Here is a 17,322-nt window from a genome sequence, read left to right as displayed (position 1 = left end):
GAGCCATCACTGTACTATGCAACCATCCCTCCAGCTGTGCTGCCACAGGCATGACTCAGGTCGTCCTCCTCCGTGACTCCACACACGGGTCAGATGACTGTCTTTTTGAGCTGGGAAACTTTCTTTGCTATGTGCTGCCTGAAGGTGGCTCTGGCAGTTTCTCACTGCCTGGACTGGGGAACTCAGGGGTACTACCAGCTATGGCCCTCCTTAGTCCCTACATTGTGTTACCTCACAGTTCTAAGAAGGCTAAATTTTAGAGGGGAGGCTTTTTCCAGGCATGCATTTTCCCCCATCTCCATCCTCACAAGAATCCTGTTAACTGTTCCTATGATCCCCTCCTATCCCCTGATAAAAAACCCCACAACAATCCACCCTCCTAAAAACCCCCACTTTCCCCAGTTCTGCTCCAAAGTTTGACTGTCCTGCAATTTTCCACATTGTTGAATTAGATGAAAAGGCTGCTACAGTGAGGCCTCTCAGCACCATCTGTGAGGGACAGACAGTCACAGGGCTCCTGAGAGCTCTTCATCTGAGGAATCACAACCACGGACTGGTGCTGCTTGGAGTAGGTAGGAGGAGGAGGCAAAGACACAAAAAAAATCAGGAAAAAAGCTTTTTTTCTTTTTTCCTTTTCTTTTGTTCCCAGCTTTGATTTAAAAAAGGAGACTAAACTACTGTTGCAGTCAGTTGCAGGGGACTACCTGGATTTACTTGCAGAGAAAACTGCTTCCTCCCTTTCAGGAAGAGAACTGAACAAATCTAAGCTCCTTTCCTGACTGCAGTGCATAAATTTAGATGCAGTGTCAGGGTCCAGGCACAAATTCCTCACTTATTAGGTAAGGACCACTGAATCATTTAATCTGCAGATAAGGCTTGTCTAGGCTGATCCACTAGCACAGTGTGCTGTGCTTACACACGGGAGGCTCATGCCGGCAGCTGCAGCCTGTTCTGAGTTATTGCATTACTGTGAAATTGTGCTGCTGCAGCAGAGCGCCGCGCTGGCCCCTGTGCTCGGGAGGTGGTGGGTCCCCCAGCGCAATGGAGCTCGCACTTCGGATGTAGAGCAAGAAAGACTAATGGAATAAGCATGTTTGTTCTGGAAGCTGGTGGCAGGACCTCTGTGGGAAGAAGTGTCGTTGGGAAGGAGTTAAAAGGAGAAGAAAATCAAGAATTCAGGGTGTTATTCAAGGAGAGGGGACAGTTCTGGGTCACGTCATGGAAGTCTGCCAGAAAACTACAGCTTTGTCTCTTTTGAGATCTGAAGCTGCAGAGAGCTATTAGTAAAGACTGGACCAATCTCCTTTCACTAGTCTCTGTGAGTACAGTATGTGGACCACACTTGCTTGGGGGGGTGAAAATAGACCCAGAGAAGTTACAAATAAGTTACTTTAGCCATTGGCTCTTCATTTTGTAGGCTACTTGCTCTGTCTAGTTCCATGCCACAGGCTGCAGATACACAGCTGCCAGAGATGATGCTCAAAATCCATCACTGCACTGCCTCTGCCCTGGGTCCCTCCAGCTCCTGGAGCTCCTTCCCCTGTCCCTCCTCTGGGGCTGCTGGTCTCATACAAAACACACAGGCAGAGCTGGATGCTGGCTGTGCTGGGATGCAGTAAGGCTTTGCCAGCCACAGCCATCCTGATGTGGGCAAGCACAGTGACCTGCACCACACACTGGGCAGGGGAGAAAACCCAGTGGCACTACACAGTGCTGGGAGCACAAGAAGCAGCATCACACCTGATCAGGGGGACAAATAAGGTGGGTGGAAAGACAGAAGTGGGCTACAGAGGCATTGCTCTCTGCCAGGGACAGTCCCTCTAGTTGGAGCAATCACACAGTCCGGTCTGAAGAGCGTCAGATAAGCAGCTGTGCATAAGAGGAATAGCTCTCTGCTGAGAGAGAGACACGCAGCCGCTCAGAGATCAGATGTGACTACAATGCATTACAAAGAAGCTGTGTTTTTCCATTCAGGAAACTGGAATTGGGTACAGATTTGTTTATCAGACCAGCTGCTCAGCCCGAACCGAGTGAGGCCCGTGGACACCAGATGCCACTGGCATCAATCAGAGCGCCTTGCCATCAGAGTGGCAGCTAGCGTTTCTCATTGCGTGAGACAGACAGATATATCAACAGGCAGACTGCCTCTCTTTTATTAAATCAAAACTTAAAAATCTATGCAAGTGAGGAATGTTTCTCAGAAACAGCTTAAATTCCCCTGCGGAAGTGACAGTGAATAAAACATCAGTAGAAAGTAAGAGAGGGGCAGCCCACGAAACAGGAGATCATGTAGCAGGGGCAGCACAGAAATGGGTAGCAAAGCTCCTCCTGAACACTCCCTCCCTCCCACAGACTGTGAGGTGACCCTAATGAGGCTACCTGGAGAAGAAAAGGAGCTAGAGGTCCTGAGATCTTTCAGGATCCAGCTGCCTTCGGGATGCTTCAGACCTGCCCCACACTCCTTCAAGCCCCATGCAACAGCATACCTCAGGAGGGCTGGCAGAATGGTGGGGCATGCAAAGCTCTGTCACCTCCTTCACCCACTGCCTTGGCTGACTTCTTGCACAAGCAATAGGTGCCCACAACTGTGCCTGTACAGACTGCTTCTCGCTTTGCCATTGCTTTTGTTTCCCTGGCCTCTTAGCTTTCCTTTCCTACCAAATGAGAGGTGGCCCACGTAGGTTGCAGCAAAGATAGCTTCAACGTTTCAGACAGCCCTCTAACAAAGACTCTGTTATTGGGAAGGGGCAGGGCATGTTAGCTAATGGAAATCATGCAGGCTGCAAGTTGTGTTTCGATCTGTCTTCACCAGATAAGCATGACTGGCATATGCCAAAGGCAGGCAATTGCACCAACTGTCTTAGCCCAGCAATGCAACGCACAGGCTTAAACCCTGAAGTCTGCTGGTACTTGTCTTGGTATGAATGCACTGGCATTACTGAAGGCTTGGCAGAGCAAGCAATCCTGAGTCAGAGGCACGTCTTTTTGACTTGTAGGTCATCTCTTCCAGGCTGCACAACCTAGTACTAAGCATACTAGGCACTTTTTTTTTTTTTTCCTGCCAGAAACATGCCTGATATTGGCAGAGCTACCATGGCACCAGCTGAAAACCAGTAGAGGCAGATTCACTGAGGCCAGCACAAGGAGGAATGAACTACTCCTCCTTTGTGAGGAGCTGGGGTTCTCCTTGACGGTGTGGATGTGATTGGTGGTACCCATTCCCATCTGGGTCCTCTCCTGGGAGGAACCATGCTTTTCCTGTGAGCACATTTCGGACAATTGTATCAACAAGTGCTGGTGACAAGGAGAGCTCCCTGGCTGTGGGGCCCTTGCTTCTGACCCCTACATCTCTCTCATAACTTAAGAGCAGAGGGGCAGCTCATAGAACAGAAGGGTGCGAACTTAAAGCAGCATGCAATTCACCAGCACAGCTCCTGGCCACAAACTATCACTGAGCCCACAAGTTCAGGAAGATGCAGGAAGGTTATCACCAGCTTCTCCTCAGCAGAGGCCGGACATAGCTTCCCCTGAGGGTTCCCACTGATTCCAACAGAGAAGCAGAAGGAAAGAAGGTCTTTCCAGAGATCTTTGCAACTCTGACATAGACTTTGAGCTGAACAATGAACTGCAGGAGGTTTGGACATTTTGGAGAAAGCTGGAGACCCTTATACGGGCTGCCCAAATCTCCAAACTGCACCACAGAAGGTCCTCAGATAAAGCTACTTTCCCCAGTCTCCAAGAGCTAAACAACAAAAAAATACCTGCCAAGCTCAGTGTCTTCAGAAGTCCTTACCTGTGCGAGGAGTCCTGGCTGGATCTGAAGAGGCTGAGCCCCAGGAGCCTGAGTGACAATGGGAACAGCATTCTCCATCCGAACTGAATACCCAGCATGCTTCGAAGGAGAGGCTTGTAACCCTGTTCCACCAGCACACAAGGTACAGCGTTAACCATCAACAGCATGGCTAGGAACAGGGGTCTGGTTTTCAGAAGTGCCTAAAGGCACTCGTTGACGTCCACTTAAATTGCAGTGTTCAGACCCTCTGAAAAATCAGGTTATCAAGAGTCCCACACATTCTACCCCAGCCCAAAGATGTCCATCAAATGTTCATAAACACGACACACGTATAAGCATGCAAAAAAGAGACATTTTCAAAGACAGTAAGGGATTAACTAAATTCATATTTTTAGGGTACCTCAAATGCGTGGGAAATATCTTAATACACCGTGTACAGGGAGAAAAGGAAGAGAGGGGAGGGAATGGCTCCTCTTCCCCCATATTCTCTGGTTTGACAACAGAAAACAGTCCTTGCCAGCCAAAACCCATTGCTATGTGAAAATGCTCTCTTTAGACCAAAGTAGGACAGTGGGACAGGAATGCAGAACTCCGTACTCCCCCAGCCTTGACAAGGATAGGTGATTTTCTCCTGCACAGCTTCTCAAGACTCATATTTAAAAGGCCCCAATTTGACCATGTAATCTAGCACAGCCCAAACTTCAATCACTGCTGACTCAGCTGCGCGTTTAGCCTAACTGAGCCGGAGGAAGCTTCCCTCTCCAACATCTTAGTGCGTGGCACAGCCTGCGCTACCTCCTCTGCTTTAAAGCTTTCTCAAGACACCAAGTGGAAGATGTTAGCTTACCTATTGTAGCAATACATTTCTGAAGTCAAACCCCTGAGATGCATTTTAACTATGTAGAAGAGGTCTAGCTAAACTCCCCTAGTTCAAAAGAGCTTTGATAATCTTGCAGAACATTTAACAAGTGCCTAGAGACAGCTGCACAGACAGGCTTGTAGAATTGAAGAGCAGAAGCTGCACCAGCTGAACCAAGGCCTATTTAGACCAATTTCTACAGATACCTGGCTAGTTTTTCCAAATTGCTACAGCATGTAAAGTCAAGAGAAGGACAAGTGGCTAAATCTGATCACCCAAGTTATCTGACAGTGGTACCTGCCACTGGTATACACACGCAGAGCTGTTCTCAGCAGGACTGGAGCTGAAGGAATTGTACTGATAAATGGCCCTGACCATCTGTTATGGGGGTAAACCCTCACCTATACCAGCACCACACTCCCTGCTGCATTAACCTCCTGAGTCCCCCTTTTAACAACTGAATCACTGAGAGGTGATGAACCCATTACCAATTTATTGTAGTTGTGGGGAAAATTTTTCAAGTTTACCGAAGTGCAGCAAAAGAGTCTCAAACTCTGCTCGGAGCAAAGGATGACAAAAATGACATATTCTCCCCCAGCCCCTTCTCAGTGCCTGCCCCATTCTTTCAGACCAGCCACCTCCAAATCATGACGTTGCAGGTGCCTGCAAGATCATCTGCTGTTGCAAACATTTCCATCTGCAACAACCTCATTTCTCTGATTTACCAGGCCAGCAATTTTTCTACCATATGATCTGCACTAAAGGAAGTTTGTTTCCAACAAGAGCTAGATGAAACAGCAGCGGGGAGGGAGCAGTGACAGGCCAAGACCTGGCAAGGCTGCTACTTACCTTGGAAGCCTGGTGGGCAGACGATGAGAGCTTGCTGTAAGGGGTCGGGCCGGGCACAGATCTGCGCCGTTCCTGTCTGCAGGGGCATGCTCCGCTGGGCCACCGCAGCCATGGACGCCGCTGAGGGCTGGTAGAGTGCAGATTGGTAATTTAGTATGGAGACCTCAGGGTTGGTTAAGGAAATAGTGGCACTGGAGGAGGTGGGAGCCAGGTTGGTGGTCTAAAGGAATGACGGGAATTAAACAAAAACAAACAAAAAATGAGGGAGATGGGTACGCTGGAAGAAGCAAAATCCAAAAATAAAAAAAATAGTGTAAGAAAAAGTAAAAAAACCAACCAAACAAGAAAAACAAACAGCAAACTGAAACCAAACAAGAGGTAGAACAGGACACTGAGGAGCACAGAGGCAAGGGCAGCAACAGGGAAAGGAGCACAATCCACCTTAGTAACCACAGCTGTATCATGCCATGAGACCTCCAGTCATGTGGTGCTGCTGTGTATTGCTCAGAGGCATAGCATGTTCTCCAAAGCAGAACTGTAGCCCCATTTACAACCTAACTGGCATTGATTTGCAGCATGATGAAAATGGGTTCAGAAAATGCTACTATCCCCATATAATATCGTGTCTCATTGTGCACATAGCTCTGGAAGAAGCTCACGTTTCTTAGGTAAAAGAAACTTACCACCTCCAATCCCAGTGAAGTCTTGTCGTGAGAGGGGAGACTCATTCCAGCCATTCCTCTACCTTGTATCTACCATGGCACATGTCCCTTAAATTATGTTTTGAATTTGAAGGAATCAGAAGGCGTAACGGGAGGTAATAATACTTTCAAAGTCCAAGCTTTGCTTGGCTTGACTTTAAAATCTCTCAGTGCAGAAACCCCAGCAGGGGATGTTGCAAAGCCACAAATTCAGCCCAGTGTTCTGCAAAACATCTAGAAATCTGAAGGTGACTTTCTTTTTATTTGGACTGAGTCTGTAACAGTTGCAGACAAACAGCCCGCAAACAGCTCTGCCACTGCTCTGTAAATATATGTCCTTAGCATTCATGTCTAGGCAGCTGGGCTCTACCAGACCAGAGCCCACCTTTCCTCTCCATCCAAACACATCAGCATCACTGCTGGAGATAGGTCAGACACTGCTTTCTTGTGGTGAATGTAAGAACTTAGGATGAGGCTTTGATCAAGACTGCAGGAGGCAGCAGGCTAAGCGTTTTGCACTGCCCTGGCTGCCACTGGGCCCAGGAAGGGTGCCCATGCTGCACTGCCACAACCACAACCACAAGAGATGCAATGGCAAAATGCCTCCCCCTCCGCCTCCCCTCTCTGTGTAGAGGCAGAGAAGTGCAATCTGTTCCCCTGTGCAATGCACTGAGCAGCAACCATGACAGCTCCCACGCTCCTGATCTCAGGAGTTGTAACTGGAAAGAGGCAGTCCCCCTATATTTTGCAGAGACAGAGCACCAAAAACCCAAGATGTATGGTTCACTGAAGAGAATTGTGAAAGGCTTAGAGCTTTTTCAAATTAAAACACCCTTCCTGGAAATGTTTCTACTACTTCTAACAACATTGGAGATACCAGTTCTGCTCAAAAGACACACCTCTTACGAGAATTCAGAAATTACCATGGATCTCCCCAGCCAACAACTGATCTTAACATCTAGTGAGTTGTGAGGAAACGAAAGCAAGCCTGCATTTCCTACTAGCAAATGTGGTACAAATGGTGTCTCTGCCCTGCAGCTGGAGCCTAGGGGAGCATGTAGCACGCATTTTTTTAGTCAGTATCTCAAAACGGCCAAGAAAGGGAACCAGTGTTTGTAACTAATACCCTATCACACCAAGACATGACCTATCTCTCTCTGCATCTGCTTTATGAATTGTTCCAAAAGACCTTCTGTGATCACATGTATCGAGAACTGAGTCATCAAGTCTGGTTTTCTGAGTGACACAGGAACACTCTGTACATCTACACAGACTCCTTTAGCTCCCTTGCTTTCCAAGCAACATTTCCGCAACGCCACCTGCAATCTCTAGAGTGAATCTTGAGCAGCCTGTTCCAAAAGGTTTAAAAGCCAGTAGCTATTTCTTGAGCTTCAGTCTCCTAGAGTGCTCTCCCTGGAGAGTTTCCTTCTACTGTTGTAATACAGTACCGCAGTAAACAACTTGGCCTGCTAGTAACATAAAATTTGTCAACTCAGCACCCCCCAACTCTGGGCCATGTAAAAGTAATACAAGAGTCCAAAGCATGACTACAAAGCCAGAGCCCACCAATGTAGAGTGCAAGGTGTTCAGAGTAGGGGTACACGCACAGGGTTCCCACATCAACTGTGGTATCTGGAGTAAAACCCATGAGAGACAAGAGTAAACATTACCACTAAACTCTTCTTTCCTGTTGATCGGTTACACTGCTGTGTTTGTTACAGAAGGGTTTAAATTCTTTTTTCTTCAATGGCAATTTGAAGAAGCTCTGTAAGATCACAAATACTTCTGCCTGATCCGGGGAGTGCAGTCCTGCTGGCTGCATTAAGGGACTAATGAGCTTTTCCCCATAGCAACTTCCCAAGTAAGCAGGATTTATCACCCCCAACAACAACATAAACAATGAGGGCAACATTTCACTGTTGCACAAAATGTCACGAGATTACTGCTTGCCTGATGAAAAAAAACCAAGAGTGAAGGAAGGAGAGTAAAGAAGTACCATCTTTTTGCAGGCATGTTAAATGAGATGCTACTTTGCTTTACGTCTTCTAAACCCCACTGATGTAAACATTTCAAGCACCGGCTGCTTCTGATTGATGCCCTTACCTGGTTGTGGACCGTGTTCAGCTGGTTGTTGAAAGTCATGGTCAAGTTGGTTGACGTACTTGGGGCTACATGGGTGATGAATGGTGTCTTGCTCTGGTTCACGGTGTCATACATATTCACCCGCCGCTTGCAAATCTCCATGTTCTGGAAACAGGACTTGACACTGTGTATGGAAAGAGGGGACAAGGAAGAGACAGAAAATCAACCAACCAACACAGTTCATCACAGCTGCCCTATAAGGTCTCCATGGCAGGCTTGGCACTTTTTAGTCTTTTAAAGCCCTTTGCTATTTAATGTAGGTCTCTCTTAACGAGTGAGAGTCAAATTAGCCCTGTACTGAAGAGGGCCAAATGGGTGTCAAGATGAGTGTGGCTGTTCTGGGACTCCTGGGTGCCCCCACGGGTCTGACCACTGCAATGTAAGTCAGAGAAAGTAAGTAAATTGGCTGCTTTTTAGGTGGCAGGGCAAAAAAATACAAAGCAGCTATTTTTAAAGACTGAAAGAGGTTGAGACAGATACTGTTTTTTTTCTGATGGTTGAGCCTGAAAGGAAAAAGACAACTCATGCTTTCTGCCCCAGTGTAAGCCTAAAGGTAGTTTTACAAGCCTTTTTCAAGGAAGAATTCTACTGTTCTTGGTCACCGAGACCCCTGAAAAAAAATATCTTACTTCTTCCTTTTAAAAAGTAGTTCACCGAGAGCCGAGTCCAGCCAAGTGGTTAAAACATTGCCCCTGTCTGGCTAAACACTTCTGCAGATGCTTATCTCAAAGCACATGAGCTGTCCTCTTGCAGTCAATGAGACAATTCATATGGCAAAAGGTTATACCAAATCAGATTCATCAATGTTCCTGGGGGAATCGGGTTCTGAGGTTATCTCTAGACTGAGGACTGGATCTCTAGGGGGAAAGATTACAGCTTCTCGCTCTACACAGACTTTCTTTTAAATGTTATTGATATAGCAACAGATTTTTTAAGAAGCATCATATTTTGTATCCCCAGTAAAGGAGATTAAATACTCTTTGCACTGCTAGAGCACTCTTAAGTGTGTGGTACATGAAACTGCTGGTATTTCATTTTTATAATTGGGATACCAAGCATACAGCTGTTTAAGTGATAACAACATAGTGATCTTGCACAAAGCTATTTTTAATAAAATCTAATTTTTCAAAGGTCTAAAAACCAATACAGGTTTTCGACAATTCTTCTATAATAATTGTTTCTATAAATGTGACCTGAGAGTCTGAAACACAACCCAAAAAAGTATAAAGGAATTTATTTTATTTCCATTATCCCAACCAAGAAAAACAGAAAATCCAAGCAGGGAAAATTAGCTGTAGCTATAAAAAAATCAGTTGTACACATAATTTCTTTTCTAACAATCTAAGCTGTTAAAAGTAGAGGAGGAAACACATATTTACATCATTTTTAAGAAACAAAATGTCCCTTCAAAGGGAACAAGCTCATGTGATCCCTATGGTTGGTCAGGAAGAGGACCTAGATGTTTGTATCCCTGTCTTGTCTCTTACTCACATGGTCATGTTTCTTTTCCTACAGGTAATATAACTGGATCTGTGCCATAAACACCTGCAGACAAGACAGACTCGGGACACTCTGCATAGCTGTGCATTATGTGCATTCATTTAATGAACTATGAAATACCTCTAAGTCGCAGAACATTCAGAAAAATCAAACACATTAAATATATAACACTATTGAATTGCGTTTTTCCAGTCAAGTATGAATACAATTCTCTCTCCAGTAAGCAGAAAGCACTGGAAAGAGTATATATTCTGTACATGGTAAACTCTGTGTGTTACCAAATGGTTTTATATAACAAGGTATAATCTCTACTAATGTAATACTATGTTCTCTGTCTTTACTTTAAAAAAAAAGGGGGGGGGGAGCGTGGGAAGGATGGCAAGGACTGAACAAAACTGACAGAAAGACTGAGGAGTACCCAACAATTTAAAAGCCTGGCAGTTAAATACATGAAATGGGAAGCTAATCACACTTTTTTCTGCTTGGAAGCAAGCAGAACAGCCCCTCTCAGGCTGCTCAAACTTGCAGCCTCTCTGAAGCATGCCACAGCAGAGATTCCTTCCAGAAGCTGCATCTTCCACATACTCTCACTTTCTGTGTTGCCTGATTTACTTTCAAGAGAGGTTACAACTTTCTGCATCTCTCGAGGCTTTGAAATTTCTGTTCTCAAAACCACAGGCAATCACAGACAAAATTTCCATCAACTTGCCATGCTGGTTACAGATTATTGCTCTTTACCAGTCACTGCTTCCAACGCGGAGGAGCTGCACAGGGTTACGTACCCAGCTGGCACAGCATTTAGTATTCAAAGACCTGATGATGAATTTTTTATTCAGGTAAAAATCTCATTTCTGTTGGCCCCAATGATATTTTCAACCTTTCTGGGGCTTTGCCTGAGCAGCCACAAGAGAGCACTTCAAAAATGAAGATGTGATTATGGTCTGTTGTGTTAGCAGAAAGATTTCTGATGGCATTGCATTATGCTACAAATCTCCCCAATCTTACACAATCAGTTTTTGCACAATAAGAAGGACTGTTGCAAATTAAAAGACTTGCTAACACTGTTAGAAAATACTGTCATATTTTATTTATGAATGTTTCTATACGAAACTTACTTTCTCTCTGTTTAGCATAACAATCTCCCATCTTGTTTTCATTACATTTATCACTTACTATCTACTTATAGATAAAAATGCTCAAAGACGTCTGTGCAGGGTAAGTCTGGATCTACACAGATCGTGCACCCGCTACCTTCTGGTAAGCAGCTGCTCTTATCTTATGATAAATGTAACAAAAAGGCAGCTACAGCTCCTTCACAGAGGGAAAACTACCCTAAATGAACTTGAAATACCACAGGTAAGAGCGCACATATGGGCAGGAGAGGTGACACTGTAACCTGTTGCTCTGCAGTACCCACACAAACATAGTCCACGGCTTTTCAAGCAGTTCCCTTTATTTCATACCTGAGCTCCTCACAGCCTTTAAATACCCATGCACATGACACCCAATGAAGTACAGTGCTGCGCCAGTAACTGTTCCCCTGACAAGGTGAAGGGACAGCCTGCAAAAGCACCTTGAACTGCAAAGTGCTGTAGAGCAGGATGCTCAAAGCTAGGTGTCCTGAAGGCTTTGGAAAATCCCCGCTACATGTCTGCCTTCACATACACCTGAGAAGCCTGGGCCTACAAGAAGTGCTCAGAGGACAAGAGCAAAATACTGGGTGCAGGTTTCCTGCATTTCAGGTTGCTGCGCTCCGTGATGCAGCCTTAGGAGCAGCGGGGGAGTCAGACTTGAAGGCATGACACTTCTCCACATCTCCATCAAGCACTGGAGCCCATCTCCATTCCAAGAATGTGTCAGCTGAGGCCAGAGCATGGTGTTTAAGCTTACACAGGCTGGCAACAACAAAATGTGAACTCCTTGTCCTGTTGCTTGTGCCTGTAAACCAGCTGGCTGCAGAAAAACCTCTCCCCGTGAAAAGCTAACAGCCCCAAATTGACCCTGCAAGATGGGAATGTTCTGGGAGGAAGGGTCAGCTCCCCACAGCAGATAAGGTTGATTACTGCAGTGACAATCAGGGCTGTATTGCCTTTAGATATACTGATACACTTTCATCACTAATTGCATCATTGCTTTTGCATTTTAATGCAAACATATGTAATTATTGAATATTTACATAATGAATGTAGCACACGCTGCAGTGTTTTAAATGCCGAGCACCTACAAGACAATTCTTGCAACCTTAAGATTTGGCAATCCTCTTTTTTTTTTTTTTAACTAGAAAAAGGTTAAAAGTTAGGTCTTAAGTCCCCTCAGATATATTTGGTCTCCACCACAACCAACTCGCCTCCTCACCCCTCAATTCAAAACCCAAGGAAAACAAAAGCCACGTACTGTGTGCTGTGAGGGAAATCGAGCAAGTGCGTCATGGTGACAAAAGGGTGGTTCAGAGTTTCAATGGGTGTTATTCTCTTATCTGCATCTATCGTCAACATCTTCTTTAACAGATCTATAAACTCCCGCCGGTCCGCCTTTTCCACCAACATATCACTTCCTTCCAAATCTGTTGTCATGTTCACCTAAAGGAGAAAGGACAAGGGTGAGCACTAAAGGGAAAGAGCAGATGGCCAGGTCTCCAGCAAACTGTGTTTACTCCTCGCTGGAGCACATGCCCTGCAAGCCTCTCTGTCTAAAGGGGTAGTTGCTGAAGTCACAAGGCAGACTCCGCAGTGGCTAGTCATCTGGCTTGTGCATGTCAGATCTCTAGACAGACTGTTAAGTGTTCAGCTTGCTTGGGTCAATGGCTAATGAAACACTTAGTCACCCTCCACTGAAGATGAACAGCTTCCATGTGGTAGCAGGCAAGCTCTGATAATCAGTATATTTATCATATAAAGGACTGTGCTATCAGATACTTAACTATGTGCCCTGTGAGCAAAAATTATACAAAATAAATAAAAATTGTCAGTAGGTTTATGAGAAACATCCTGTTCATGTATCAGGTGCCAGGAAAAAAACACCTGTTCTGTTATTTCATCCATTTATGCAGTCTCCCGTGATCTCAGTCCTCCATTTCTGCATGTTTGCTTGTGAATACTACAATGACCAGACTTCGCTAGCACAAACCGTAGTTTTGTGCGCTGGTGTGCCAGTTTTACACACTAGTTCGTTTGCTAGCACAAACTCCAGTCATAAGAGTTGTTACGCTGGAATTAACTTTCACAACCACACAGAATTGACAGTGAATTAGTACTCCCTGCTCCCCCAGATAGCCATGTTTTACAGAAAGCACGATGATTATTTCCAATGTTACTGTTTTACAAATGGAAATATTAAAGCACAGGGAAGTAAGTGACTTGCCAGTGGTCACATAGAGGAGCACTGGAGAGACAAAAGAAAATGCAGGATTTCAATACTCGGAGATGTGACAGCCATTTTTCAGGGCTGCTTTACTACAGCACATTGAGCCCACATGCCCTGATGTGCAGTTTCCCCTACAAAGCAGCACATAATGAGCTGATCTGGTAGGCATAATCCTGGTATTTCTCAAGACCTGGCACAAGAATAGGATATACAGAGAAATCATGTAGTTCCCATTCGTTAGCACTGTCTGAAAACATGCGAGGCAGCCTTGCTTGTTATTCACCAATGCTCTTACCTGTGCCATATCATCCAAACAGTTGAAGATATACTTTCTTGCTTCCTTCGACTTAATCCCCGTCTCTGCCTCATGATCATCTGGCGTCTGCTCAAAACAGGAGACAGGCATTGACCCTGCAATCAGCTGCATGTTATGTGCCACTTCCTGCTTGTGCCTCACTATGCCCTCATCGGGGGACCACTGTGTCTCTCTCGCCTGACCAGATAATATTTACACTATCTCCACTATGGTCAGGTGACAGCTTTTGTGTCACAAGGTGATTTATCTCTTCTTTTTCACTTCAGAGGATCCTCCCAGCTCTGGAGGGAGTGCCAAAGGTCTCTTACACGCACCCCAGCGTGAGGCTCAGCATCTCACCTTCAGAGCCAGAAGTCCACTGGCCTCTCTCTTCGGGGACTGAATGCAGCCAAAGACATTGGTACAAGAGGCTCAGAGCTCACGTGCATTACTAGCAGTTTTGGTTGTCAGAATTAAAATGCTTTCTTCCCCCCAGCCCTCAATGCTTTAGATATAAGAGCAAAGTCTGCCCAGGGCATGTTTCACTTAAACTGCACATCAATTCATTGACTACTTAGAGGGAGATTTCCAGGTCAATTCTGGACTTAAAATTTCCCACAAAGCAGTGTGCCAAGCACGTGGGTTAAGGGCTGCAGACTTCGGGGAACACAGCTTTACCTCAGGCTATACCCACCCCAATGTCTGTGCTGCATTGTAATAAGCAGAGACCTAGGCTCTGAGGTGACCTGAATGTCTCCTCACTTCCAACTAACAACTGCAAGGTAATATAAACAAGGGAATGTCTTCCTACCTTCAGCCTCCACAAAGGATACGGTGAGTCTGTATCCCTGTTGAAAAACCTTGTAGTCTTCGTCCCTGCACTTAACAAATACTCCGCTGGTAAGCCCTGTGTCTGTGAAATATAGCGAATCTGTAAGAGAAGGATGAGAGGTCACTGTTCATCCTGTGAATATCTCTGGAGGTCTTCCTTGAAGGAGGCCAGGAGGCATTTAAAACAATAGAACAAAGAAAGAGAAAACGTAGCGCGTAGTTAGACTTCACAAAAACCCGACACCCACTGCAAGGAATGAGAGGAAAGAGAATTCCCATACAGAACCCCTCCATTCATCACGTACATCACTGGAAACTCACCCTCACAGTATGCTCCCACAAAGCCTACAGATAAAGAGAGTAAAGTCCCTAGGTTTTAGACGTCCAAAAGGAAGGCCCACACAGATTTCAATGGAGTATTTCACCACTTGGCACCTTTTTATGTCACCTCTCCAGGAGGTAATTTGATATTTGCACTCTAACTTTTGCTGGTTTTCACCTCAGCTGAGCTCACAGCCTTTCGTAGGAGCATTCTGAAGTTCAAAACGGAGGACTATGAAGTGACTATCTTTGAACTTAGATGAAATATACACTCAAACGAACTGACACCCTCATTAATTACTTAATCTCTATTGCCTACATGACTTCATATTTGGGTTACTTCCATGACTATGACCTCACTGGCACTCACATAGCTAGAAGATGCTACACATGTGTTTCCAGGATCTCAGACTTTAATTTATTTATTCAAAGGAGGAAGGGTCTGTGATTACACAATTACAGACCAATCTCACACACACCTGGGGTGCCACATGAAACCTTAACTTTGGCATCTCATGACTCCTGAACATTTCACTCTGCAAAACTGCTGCAAACTTTGCAAAACTAAAAATAGTCATCTACTCTAGAAAATTCTAGGGACAAATGGAAAGTGTTTGAAAGAAGAGACAGAGAGGGGTAAAAAAATGTAACTAAAGGCATAAAAGACTGCCACAGTTTCAAAGACTACCAAGCACTCAGGACCTGATTCACTAAGTGTGGCTTGCTTGGCTCTGCAGCAACTTAGGCCCATTGGAGCTCACGCACCTGAGAAGCCCCGGGATCCTGCCTGCAGCCTAGTGCCAGTGCTGCAGGGTGACTCAGGCTGCAGTGAGGGGCCCAGGACCAGCCCCCACCCCTTTCCCAGCTCCCCAGGATCCCTAACCATACTTCACTGGTGGAAGCTTTGTGCTGGGCAGTTAAGCTGGACAGGTAGGTATGGGGATTTCTTTTTCAGCTGTCTGTTTTATGGCTTTTGGGGTGTGGCAGGGAAGAGAAAGAAATCTACTTTTCAGGCTTGGTATGTGATTTTCAAATGCTTGTGAGTTTTTCGCTGTGTCTGATTTCCTTTGGAGTCACTAATGGTGCTGCTCTTTGCTGTGGGTTATTTCCCCTGCCAAATTTCACCTTTAAAGCTCTGACTAAAAAAAATAGTTGTTACAAAAGAAAAGTCAAAGCAACATTTTCATATATGATTTATTTTTTTTTTTGTAATTTTCTAAAAGAAAAAAAGACCCTTTTCAGGCCTCATTTGCAGACAGCTAAGATCACCCTAAAGATGACTATGGGAATGGAAAGTGTTCTGCAGCCCTGGCTCTGGCAGCCGCTGCGCTATCAGTTTTGGGACTACAAAAGGAACGTAAAAGCCTATAGGGAGAGAAGTACGACAGCTTATATTAACTGGAAACCTACACCGCTGTGAACACTCTCCTTCTTGTCATTGCTTTTAATATGCACCTTCATAAAAGGGGTTATGAAACGCAGCAGAGTTCGTGCATTTATTCTAACAAATAAACCCTTATTCAGCACTTGCTGTTACAGCAGAGAAAGGGTGCCTGCTCTGCTCAGTGAGGAGAGACATGTACAGAGCTCTCCAGTCAATGGCAGCGTTCACTCTTGATTGAGACTTCACTTAGACAGTCAGGTCTTAAAAGCCAGTGTACCCAACAGCATGCTGGTTACCTAGAATAAATACCCCAGGTAGATAACGAAAAGGTTGACTTGGGAAGGTAAGAAACGCATACCCCTCATTAGCAAAACAGAAAATGTTGGCATGTGTTCACTCTGACAAGAGAAGGGAAAACCACCTATGCACTTACCAGCATCCCGGGCAGTATCAGTACCCACCTGATCATACTCCGAAGCTCCCGGGTACAACGGCCAGCCCAAGAACAGCTCTGCGATGACACATCCCAATGACCACATATCGATTGCTTCACAAAACGGTAAACCAAGGATGATTTCAGGGGCTCTGCAAAAGAAGAGGTTAGAAAACATCAGCAACGGGAGCAGATCTGCTTGGCTGGTGCAGGGAGGCCTGTGCAGAGCATGACACCCATGAAGCTGCCTGCTGCCAACAAGTGCCACCGCTCCTGCGGTGCTGAGGGCCCCACCGGGCACCAGCAAAGCACCTGCCAACCAAGCATTAGTCGGTTAATACTCACCCTTGCAGAAGAATCCTCTGGCAGCATTGAGCCAAGAGACAGCCCTATGTTTCACAGTAGTTTGCAAAAGAGAGAGCTACCATTATTTTCAATCAGCAGGTGGGAAAAATGAAGCACAAACCCAGTGTTGTGCATTCAAGGCCACCCAATTAAGGCCCCCACTTGGGGTGCTCAGACCCAGCTCGCTGCCCTGTGGAGGAGCCACGCAGGCTCCCTGCAGTGAAGCATCCTCCGCTCACACAGCTCAGTGGGCCTCGCAAACAGCCAGACATTAAATAATCATTACAGGACTGGTATAAAAGGACTGCTGACTTTTTAAGCAAATGGATATAACCATAAAACAGAGAAATAACAGAATTAGAGCTATGAGACCTAAGCCTTTTCCTCAGGATGAAGTAGCCAAGAAGCCGTCACTTCCCAGTCTGTCCCAGGCGCCTGAACTAGAGTGCCGCTTCCCTCCCAACCCCAGCAGCCAAAACGCGGTGGCACTCCTGCTGTGCACTTAC

At 45.6% G+C, this 17,322-nt stretch overlaps 1 protein-coding gene across 1 annotated transcript in view; it reads right to left on the bottom strand.

Annotated features, from left to right (window-relative positions):
- The window catches only part of HIPK2 (homeodomain interacting protein kinase 2), a 145,053-nt gene that overhangs the window by 28,925 nt on the left and 98,806 nt on the right, over positions 1 to 17,322 (bottom strand). The window contains 7 exon segments of the mRNA XM_055807079.1: positions 3,794 to 3,915; positions 5,502 to 5,721; positions 8,306 to 8,468; positions 12,239 to 12,423; positions 13,503 to 13,589; positions 14,314 to 14,433; positions 16,500 to 16,623. Coding sequence (XP_055663054.1) covers positions 3,794 to 3,915; positions 5,502 to 5,721; positions 8,306 to 8,468; positions 12,239 to 12,423; positions 13,503 to 13,589; positions 14,314 to 14,433; positions 16,500 to 16,623 — 1,021 coding nt within the window.

The sequence above is a fragment of the Falco peregrinus genome, chromosome 6 (assembly GCF_023634155.1).
Source record: "Falco peregrinus isolate bFalPer1 chromosome 6, bFalPer1.pri, whole genome shotgun sequence".
Taxonomy (NCBI): Eukaryota; Metazoa; Chordata; class Aves; order Falconiformes; family Falconidae; genus Falco; species Falco peregrinus.
Note: the sequence above shows the minus strand (reverse complement) of the source record. Positions and strands in the feature narration are given on the sequence as shown.